The 10,736-nt window shown below is 33.1% G+C and overlaps 2 protein-coding genes and 1 non-coding gene across 4 annotated transcripts; 2 read left to right on the forward strand and 1 right to left on the reverse strand.

Moving 5' to 3' along the window:
- The first annotated feature begins 1,760 nt into the window (after positions 1-1,760).
- On the forward strand, positions 1,761-4,215 carry LOC102612248 (E3 ubiquitin-protein ligase APD2-like). 2 transcript variants are annotated; one of them, XM_052440500.1, is made up of 8 exons: positions 1,761-2,030; positions 2,139-2,365; positions 2,461-2,557; positions 2,654-2,731; positions 2,938-3,158; positions 3,272-3,341; positions 3,442-3,745; positions 3,838-4,215. In XM_052440500.1, exons 1-8 carry the CDS (start codon positions 1,880-1,882, stop codon positions 3,914-3,916), a joined length of 1,227 nt encoding a protein of 408 aa, XP_052296460.1. In that variant the 5' UTR covers positions 1,761-1,879; the 3' UTR covers positions 3,917-4,215. The 2 variants fall into 2 exon arrangements, with proteins under 2 accessions (XP_052296460.1, XP_052296461.1); XM_052440501.1 differs by having other exon boundaries at positions 1,764-2,034.
- On the reverse strand, positions 2,791-2,863 carry TRNAR-CCU (transfer RNA arginine (anticodon CCU)). The gene has a single exon. It is a non-coding gene; the product is annotated as a tRNA-Arg (tRNA).
- A 1,980-nt stretch (positions 4,216-6,195) lies between the features above and the next one.
- Positions 6,196-8,136, forward strand: LOC102612547 (cytochrome P450 81Q32-like). The gene is made up of 2 exons (XM_006472193.3): positions 6,196-7,267; positions 7,369-8,136. The coding sequence occupies exons 1-2, from the start codon at positions 6,368-6,370 to the stop codon at positions 7,987-7,989; spliced, it is 1,521 nt and encodes a 506-aa protein (XP_006472256.2). The 5' UTR covers positions 6,196-6,367; the 3' UTR covers positions 7,990-8,136.
- The last annotated feature ends 2,600 nt before the right edge of the window (positions 8,137-10,736 follow it).

Genomic DNA, 10,736 nt, shown 5'->3' on the forward strand with positions numbered 1-10,736 from the left:
ATTTAAATGTATAATATTTAGGAATATTTTAATTAATTTGTATTCTAGTTTAATTTGGTTTCCTATTTAGAGTCTTATTGTTTAGGTATTGCTTATTTGGGTAATATTCCTAATTTAGGCATAAGTCTTATTAAAATAGGTTTTCTAATCATATTAGGATAAGTCTTATTTAGTATAAATAAGTGTCTTTTGTAGCTTTTACAAGTAGAGAATTTTGAGTTCAATAATATTTCAATTTTCAAATCTCTTTGTGAGTATTTGAATAGTTAATTCTCGGTATTCTGAATCAACGTAACCCCTAAGTTCGCGGTATTCTTTTGAATCAACGTGAATTTAGTTGTTCTTTTATTCCGGTATTCTCTAGAATCAACGGAATATTTTGAACATTTAACTTCCGCTGCATCAACTACCGTGAGTTGAAAATAACAAGATAATGAAGCAATAGAGCATGAGTTGTTGCAGGCATTGAAGCAATTTTTGGTGACGTAAAAATGCCATGATTTCTCAACCTCATTGCTATACCTTGTAACAATACATGCTCTATTGCTTAGCCAACAATTTAATAAGGTTTGAATTGTACTAATGCCAAAAATTGATGCAAAATTTCGAAATCTTAAGAGTTATTGAAGCTTTTCTATTTTCATGCACTGATACATGCATATATCTTGAGGATTATGAGGACTTGGATAATTAGAATAATTTAAAGAATTATAAAATGAAAGAAGATGTAATCACCGATAGATGGTGCGTTTGGGATTGAGGTGCTGCAACTTTTAAGCTGTTGTGGAAAAAAAAACTGTAACTATGAAATAAAAGTTAATAATATGTAATAAATATAAATTTAAAATAATAATTTTAACAAAATTATTAAAGATATAATAGATTTTTCATTATACAAGTGAAAAATCATATTAATATATCTTCCAAACTACAGCAGTTAGTGTTTACCAAATATTTTAGTGCTGTATCTTTTAAGTTACAGCTACCCAACCTCAATCCCAAACGCACCCAGAATCACAACTAACTAATTTAATAAATGGGGTAGAAGCAGTATACAACAAGTGGGTTGGATTTAAACACCGCCTTAAATTATGATGGGCCGTAAGGCCCTTCGTGATGGGCTTTAAATCCATGACAATGAAAGAATAAGAGTGGAGCTCCCGGCACCCATCAACAACTCTAAATGAAGCTCCCACTTCTACTTGTGTAGCTCTACCTTTTATTTGAAATTTTGAAAAGGACAAAAATACTTCTAATTAAATTACACATAATTTCTTTTTTTTTCCTTAAAAATAATGACAGACATGAAAAGAAATATCAAAACCTAAATTAAGATAATAGATCTTTAATTAAATTCTATTATCATCTAGAAGAAATTAATTTACACAGTAAATTTACTTTTTTTCGTAATAAAACTCTTATCGTTATATAATATATTTCATTATTGTTTTAATTTATTTTGAATTTATTAGAAAAATTTTAGTTTTATCATTTTAGGATTTAACTATAAAAGGATTCATGATTTGTAAGTATAAAGACATAATTAAATTCAAATTTGTCCTCCTTATAGAAATTTCTCCAACAATGAAATTATAATTACAAAAACTAAGGTTTCATGAGGATATTAACGTGGGTGTCAATAGCATCACTCAAAACCTTACATTCAAATAAACCTAGGAAGAAACTTATTATACCTAACGGTCAGAAAAAAAAAAAAAAAAAAAAAGAAAGTTTGTCATTCAATCCCCCGCCACCATTCTCAGCAGAGCTACTGGTTGAGTTGAAGCTACTGATAGTACTATGTTTGGCCACACACATGCTTTAGTAAACCTACTAGTCCTCTCTTCCAATTTCAAATCTTCACCGCAAATTTAGTAATATGTTGCTGCCTCTCTCTCTGGCTCTCCTACTCCCTAGTTACCTAGTAGACATGTTCAGGCCAGTCGTCTTATCTCCTCCCACTGGGCATCCTCAGCGGTGGCATAAAACTTGGGCTCGCCTGCTTGCTCCTCTTACCATATGGATATGTGGCATGTAATTTTGCATCTTCTGTTGCAATTCCTCTTGATGAAGTCATCACCATTCAATCTAACTTTTTTTTTTTTTTTTTCCTTTTTTCCAAAATTTGCATGTTGCAGTTTCGGTAAGTCTGCGATACGGGTACTATGGAGATTGCCGCATGGTGCTTGGACCAGGGTCGTCAAGACTGATGAAGGCAAGTTCTTTGTTCGTTCGCCAAGTCGAAGTCAGGTCTGGTAGCGAAAAAGGGTTTCTGCTTTATGGGTTCTCTGAGAAGCCTCAGTTAACTCATGAAACTAATTGGACTGTCTCGAACTTTTTGATGGTTGGATCTTATAGTCGCAAGGTGGCATTTCAATTTCGTCCTTTGAATTAAATTCAGCTACACTACTTCAGCACCTTAGCTTTCTATAGTTAAAAATGATTAAATTAATCTTTCAGGGAATTTCTTTGTGGTTGAACAACGGCTCTGCTATCCGTATGAGATGGGAAACTCGGGGCAGCAAATTAAATGAAACCCAATTGGTCATAATTAAAGGTTAGTACGGTTTATTAAAGTTCTTTGTGGGCTAAACTTGTATCATTTGTGATTTCATTGTGTGACAAAATGTACGCATGTGTCTACTTGCTCTAGGAGAACGAGAATTTCAGACATTACTGCCAAAATTTACAAGTTCCTCTGATCCCCCAGCTCTGACCGATCCCATCGACGGTATGATTTTTGTTTCTCTTGTCTCCTCTTTTCAAATGAATAAAAAATCGAAAATAGGACGCGCCAGATAGGGGTCGAACCTATGACCTTCTGCTTAGGAAACAGACGCTCTATCCACTGAGCTACAGGCGCTCTGTTGAAAACCTTGCATACTTAAGAGATTATATCTGATTTAATCTCAGTATACTTAATTTTTTATTTTTCAGGTAAAAATGCAGAATACGATGTTGAGGAAGACGACATGTACTATTTTGGTGTCACAAACAAGAATCCTCGAAGCATAACAATGACAATGAATGTAAATGTCACATCGAAAATATATGATCTGACAAAAGCGAAGAACATGTGCTCATCGTCAAACGGATCTTGCCGGCTCAAACTCTTGTTTCCCAATAGTCAATATGTCATACTTACAACACCCAGCAATGTAAGCGGCCCTCATTCTTTTCCCACCTTTGTACCGTGCTCAACAAGTTAACCAATTCCCTGAGGGCTGAGACTTGAATCGGCCTCAATCAATAGTAATTTATTCAATTGCAGGGAGATCTAGATGGCTGGCACGTTGAGGTATCATTTGCGGCTCGTTTGATAATTTACATTGCAATTTTAGGTACGATATCATTCATAAAACTCATTTGATGATTCTTCTTTTTACAACATCTTTTCACACCCACTCTCATTAACCGGATTTTAATTCGTGCTGTCTTTAGGATTTATCACCTTGATTATCTTTCTGGTATCAAAATACCTTGGAGCCTGTGATGGTAATAGTGACAACACAGATAGCACAGCAGCTAGAGAAGTAACTGAGACTGACCCTCTAGTCCACGAGAAGCCAGTTCAATTCACCTATGGAACAACCAATAATGACGAAGACGATGATGCAGGATTTTCTAGTACCTCTTCAGATGATCTCTATGACGCAAAATTATGTGTAATTTGTTACGACGATCAACGAAACTGCTTCTTCGTTCCATGTGGCCATTGTGCAACATGTTATGACTGTGGTCAGAGGTATACGTTAAAAATCGACCTTAATGTTTATTCTCATGAGACATAGTAAATCTGTGTTAGCGACTTTATTGATGAATTGTTTTAATTTGCAGGATTATGAAGGATGATAGCAAGGTGTGTCCAATATGTCGTACGCTTATTCATAAGGTTAGAAGATTGTTTACCCCTTAGAGGTAAACTGAGGTAGGAAAACTTGTGTGATTACATAAGAGAAAGATATTTTATGTGTATAGGGAGTAATAGATCTTGCTTTCTCGGTTAGGATAAGTGAGTGCTTTAATTGTTTGCACTTCGAATCCATGGCTTAGCTTCTTAATGTGCTGCAAGATATTTGCTCCTCGGATTAAGCTACAAGGTCATGGAAGCATGAACACATAAGGCTGAATTTCTTGTTAGCACGAGCAAAAATACAATTCCTTAGAAGTCTGTTTATGCCGAAAATGGCTGAATCACGTTGCCTGTTAATGACTTATCTTTCTTATCAAATTGTACTCGGAGAGAATAATATTAACCATGAACATGAAAACGAACCTTACTTCTTCTAATCCCCTGATTTGTTCTGTTAACTCCAAGTATTTACCTTAAGGTAAGTAATTTCTCTTTGTTCATTTGGGAAGTAATATGGAATTTAGGTTAAGAGTAATTGTATATAAAGTGAAAAGGATGTGATTGATTAGAGTTGAAAGTTTTTGGGTAATTGAGAAATATTGGTTAAAGGGAGGAAGCATGAAGTTTATTGCTAAAGAGCTTCAGATGTTTTCATTACTTATACAACGGTCCACAACATACATTTATTGGCATTTTGACCTACATTATTGCCACCGTGCTAACTTTAGAGGTATGAGAAATTCTAGAAGTAAATTATAACATGTATGTATTTATTTTGAAAAATTATCATGTAAGTAATAGTTAAATTTAATTTAATTACATATGTTATATATGTATTATTTAGTTGTATTATTTATGATGTATTCTAAAATTCTTCTAGAGACATAGGTTTGCGTCTTGTCTTTACGTTGACACTAATGTTGTCTCTCCCAATTATATAATTGAATAGAGATAAATATTTTTCAATAAATATAAGTGGAGTTGTTATATCCCTATAATATTAGTAGATTAAATATATGCTAATATGAGAATAAAAATTTATGTTATTTGGATACCGTAATCGAACTTATAATATGAATTTTTATTATTTTAAAAAAGTACACCTACATTCCCAAAATTTAGAGTTGGCGGCCACTGGATCTGTAAGTTACGTGATCCGTAACTTAACCAACTCTAACAAGGAGCTTGTTCAAGTTTTCAACGCCTTTGGAAAGAAGAAACTTTGGTGACAGGACGATAATTTCACTTTCTTTTTTTTTTACCACGAGGTATTTTAGGAAGGGCCACAATTGTAGGAGATACTTTTAGCCCGTACTACAATTCAGTTTAGAAGTTCCTGCTCGAATCGAGAGGTACAGTTTCTCTCAATAAATATGATTTTCCTGCGACTCGAACTGAGGAGTAAACCCAATCAAGCCACTTAAATGGGACTCTATTACTAATAGAGTCAACACTTTGTTGGTATAATTTCACTTTTCTAACAAGCGAACAAGCACTTTTAAGTAGAAATTACTATAATTATCCAAAATTGAATACTATATTAGAGAAATAAATTTCGGAACCAATCACTTAACGAGCAAATAATATAAAATTTGTGAAATTTGAAATAATATCAAAGAGAAAAAGATTGTTCGAATTAAAATTTGTAAAATGAAATAAAAATTAAATAATTAAAAAAACGGACGTCGTTGTCAGCCTGTAAAGATATTTTAATATATAATTCATTTTTTTCTCACAGATGGATATGTATTAAGATATTTTAATAGATAATTCATTTCTTATGGATGGATATGTATTAACATATTTTAATAGATAATTCTTTAGTTTCTAGAAAATTGTATTAATTTAGTTTAGAATAAGTCAATTTACAAAAAAGTCCCTCCCTAGTTGTAAAAACTACATAGGTTATAATTACTCATTTTTAAGAGAGAAATAAACCCAATAATTACAGCAGATTCAATATTCATTATCTATCAAAGGTTATAAAATTATAATTATATTAAAATTCATTTACGATAAAGTATAAATTTCAGTCATATATAAAATAATAAATAATAAATAATTATTATTTATTAATTATTATTTTATTTTATATGTAGTTGAGATTCGTGTTCCACCGTTCCTAGACTCCAAACTCGGGTTACAAAAGCTCAGTTAAGGGGCAACATATAATACAAATTTTAATGGTCCCTACATGACGTGTCCTCGTGCCTAGGGGCTGCCAATATTATTGCATAGTCCAATTTTCTCCGGTCTCAGGCACGGAGTAGGTACTAAGATTTGTCAGCATATCAGTGTTTGATTTTGATGGACTTAAAAGAGGAAAAATCAAAAGAGTATTCTTTCTCAAAAGATTCCATTGGCTATGGCAGGTAAACCAAAATGTGCTCTCTCTCTCTCTCTCTCACCCCATTCTAATACCACCATTCTTATTCTCCTCCTTGTTCAGACTTCATACTGCTGATAGAATCATCAAATCGCAACTAGCGTCGTGAAAAAAAAGAAAAAAAATCCATGGATTCCTTATTCTACTACTGCTTTCTTATCCTTTTCTCCTCATATTTCCTAACAAAATATTTCCTCCAAGTTAACAGAAATCTCCCACCAAGTCCTGGGGTTTCACTACCCATAATAGGCCATCTCTACTTGTTCAAGAAACCCCTTCATCGAACCCTGGCTAAACTATCAAATCAATATGGTCCGATTCTATTTACTAGGTTCGGTTCTCGCCCTGTCGTCCTTGTATCTTCCCCTTCTGCTGCAGAGGAATGCTTCACCAAAAATGACATCATATTCGCCAACCGCCCTCGCCTGCTTGCAGGAAAACATCTTGGTTACAACTACACCACCCTCGTTTGGGCCCCTTATGGTGACCATTGGCGCAACTTGCGCCGCATAGCTTCTCTTGAACTCTTGTCATCTAATCGACTGCAGATGTTTCATGGCATCCGCGTTGACGAGGTCAAGCTACTGTCTCAAAGGCTCTTTCGAGGATCAAAGAGCGGTGAGTACCGGATTTTTGATATGAAGTCTATGTTTTTTGAGCTAACTCTAAATGTGGTGATGCGGATGATTGCTGGGAAGCGTTATTATGGAGAGAACGTGTCAGGATCGGAGGATGCCAGAAGATTTAAAGCAATTGTTACTGAGACTTTCCAGTTGAGTGGTGCTACTAATGTTGTAGATCTTTTGCCATTTGTGAAGTGGGTTGGATTGAGCAAGACTGAAAAGAGGCTAATGATACTGCATGGGAAACGAGATAAGTTCATGCAGGATTTGATTGAAGAACGTAGAAGACTGAGGTGTGATTCTGCTTCTGAACAGAGGAGTAGAACTATGATTGATGTGCTACTATCACTGCAAGAGACTGAGCCTGAATATTATACAGATCATATAATCAGAGGGATGATGCAAGTAATCTGCTGATTTGACTTGAAAATTTTAATTAATTAAACTTGTAATTAATTTCTCAATGAATAATTTTTTGAAGCATTATTGCCTGATTCTGTTTCCAGGTCCTGCTAGGAGCAGGGTCAGACACTTCGGCTGCAACTATGGAATGGGCACTGTCAAGTTTGCTAAACAATCCAGAGATCCTTGTACAAGCTCAATCAGAAATTGACACAAACGTAGGGCAAAGCCGGCTAATTGAGGAATCTGATCTTACCGCACTTCCATATCTCCACGGCGTCATCAAAGAGACACTCAGGATGTACCCTGCAGCTCCACTACTAGTTCCTCATGAATCGTCCGAGGAGTGCACTATAGGAGGTTTCAAAGTTCCACGTGGCACAATGTTGTTGGTGAACTCGTGGGCCATACAAAATGATCCTAGAATATGGGAAGAGCCCTCAAAATTCAAGCCAGAGAGGTTCCGGGAAATGGCAGGGAAAAGTGATAAGTATATGCTTTTGCCATTTGGGACAGGGAGGAGAGTGTGTCCTGGAGAAGGCTTGGCGATGAGGTTGGTTGGGTTGGCATTAGGTTCATTGATTCAGTGCTTTGAGTGGGTGAGAACAGGTGGTGAGTTGGTGGACATGAGCGAAGGCACTGGGCTTACCATGCCTAGAGCTCAACCTTTGCTAGCAATGTGTAGGCCAAGACCCGCGATGGTGACCCTCCTTTCTCAACTTTGAATACTCTTGTTTCTTGTGGTGTAATTGTGTTGACTTTCTTAGTTTTAGCAATCGAACTGTCAAATGACATATCGGCAATTCTGCATTCCCCACGTAAGTTGTTCAATTCCATCGTTTCTTAATTTATATTAGTTTCTTTTCGATTAAGAGGACATTTTAGAAGGCAATTTTTTTTTTCCATATTATATAGTTTTTTTTAGTGAAAACATTTTGAAGATGTCAGTCAAATAAAAAAAATATTCATTTTAATACATTAAAGAATGAAGACGGTATCTTTTTATATTTTTATTGATGATAATGCCCTTCTAGAAAATGATTATACACACACACATACTATTTTTCCGGTCCTCTTCATCGCCTTAAGATGTCTCGGGCGGAAAAACCCAATTCGATTATAATTATGATATTATTCTCTGACCTAAACTATGAATAATCTGCATACATACGTGCCATCTCCTTAAGATGTTCTAATACAAAATGGATTCAGTGAGGTCTCTTTATAAAAAGACCACCCTGCTCGGTATGTAAAATCCTGAGACCGAAGCATATAAAAAAAGAGAAACTTTTTTCTCTTTAAGTTGTTATCTCGGCAACTCTTCATTATGACTTAAGCATTGATGCTGCGTTTACTTTTTGGATTGGAGTGGGAATCCTTGGATTATGAGTGTGGAGTGGGAGTGAGAGTAATGTGTTTACTTAGACTAAATAAAAGTATGGATTGTCAATTAGAATCCTAATTATTTGTTTACTTTGTCTTGGATTGAGAATAAATTATTTTAAATTAAAATTTTATCCTTATGTACAGAATTATAATTTGTAATTAAAAAATTAATAAAAAATATATTTAGAAAATAAAATAAATATTTTATTATATTTATAAATTAATAATAATTACTAATATTCTTAATTATGTAAATCATAATTTTTTATTAATTTTAATTTAAATTATGTGAATAAAAATTATTAATAATAGCAACACAAATGAAATATTATTATTGATAATATAGTACAAAATTAATATTTTTTTAGAATAAAATATTTATTATTATTAAATAAATAATTAATATTTATTAAAATTAATGTTTAATATTATTAATTTAAATATAATATTTATTTTTATTTTATTAAATTTAATAAAATAAATATGATATAATTATTATTTTTAATAAATATGATATTATTTATTTTATTAAATATTATTTATTTATTTATTTTTATAAGGATAAAATGGGAAGAGGGGGGAGTGGATTCCCACTCCCACCTCTCCCCATGGGAGTGGGAATCCCACTCTCCACTCCAAAATTGGGTGGGACCCACGGATTCCCACTCCCACTCTCCCATTTTTTAAGGTAAGTAAACACTGTAGTGGGAGGAATCCACACTCCACACTCCCACTCCAGAAAATAAACACTACCTTAATGTATTCACTGGTAACAACGTTGGGGGCCTTACGATGTCGGTAACAACACTAGTGCCCTTACGATTTTCTCGTTTTATCGGCAAGGACGTTAAATCCAAAACTTGAGATTTCTTTGGACCAGTGGCCTCATTGAATCCCAACCTTTTTATTGCCTGATCACTTTAATCCCGACCTTCTTATTCCCCATTCATTTCAAGGTACAAATTATTGGTGTCTAAAAGTATATATGGTTGATTAAAAAATCATCAAAGTTACTTTTTGGTTTCTGGATCGTAATTTGTAAGGAACATTTTAAAAAGGCCGCAACAGGGTTTGTTTTTTAATTTAATGACTTAAAGTGACTTAACTTAATTAATTAAGTTAATTAGAGGTATTTGTTTTTATAACTTAATGAAACTTTTTAGATAATTTTGACTTAATAAAATAAGCTATTTTTTTTTACTTTTTACTTAATAGAGAAATATGAATTAAGTCAATTACTTGCTAATGTAAAAAATATTCATGTTTTATAATTTATTTTTCATGTCTATCTCAAAACTCACCCATAGATATTTACCCCGTATAAAAATATCCATGTTTTTTCTTTCTTATATTATATACAATAAAATTTAAAATTTATGGTATTTTATATATTAAAATTCTAAAATAATTATGTATTCACTTGAATATAGTTTTACTTATAAATGTTAAAATATTGTGGTATTTAATATATTATTTATTTGACATTCAAATTTAATAAGGATACAAATGTAAAAGTACATATTTTCAGATTTTTAAGTTGAAAAAAACAAACAACTTAATACTTATTTTCCGAGATTCAGATGAAAAAATAAACATATTATTCAGATTCAGACATTCATACCTATTCAGAATTCAGACTAATTCAGGTCTATTCATATTTCAAACAAAAAAACAAATGCCACCTAAGTTATAGATTCTGTAACTAATTAACCGTTAATATGATTAGTTGGATTAAAAGTTAGAAGTTGGATGGTTGTTCATTAATTTAAATAAAAAGAAAAGTGTTGGGTCTACTAACTAGAAAGGTTTTTCAGCAACTAATTATAATTAAAATTACTTATAAGAGCTTACTATATTTAGATAGATATTCCAACTAACATGGTGTTAAAAAATTATAGAGAAGTTAATTTTGCTGCAGATTATATGACGAACCTCGCTTTTTCTATCCCTCTTAGTTTTATTGTGTACCCTACACCTCCTTTGGGGGGTAGGTCATTTTTACTTCATGACTCATACGGGATCTCGTATCTCCGCTCAGTTGTCCTTTAGCTCTTTTTAGAGCCCCAATTTATCAAAAAATATATAT

The sequence above is a fragment of the Citrus sinensis genome, chromosome 5 (genome assembly GCF_022201045.2).
Source record: "Citrus sinensis cultivar Valencia sweet orange chromosome 5, DVS_A1.0, whole genome shotgun sequence".
Classification (NCBI taxonomy): domain Eukaryota; kingdom Viridiplantae; phylum Streptophyta; class Magnoliopsida; order Sapindales; family Rutaceae; genus Citrus; species Citrus sinensis.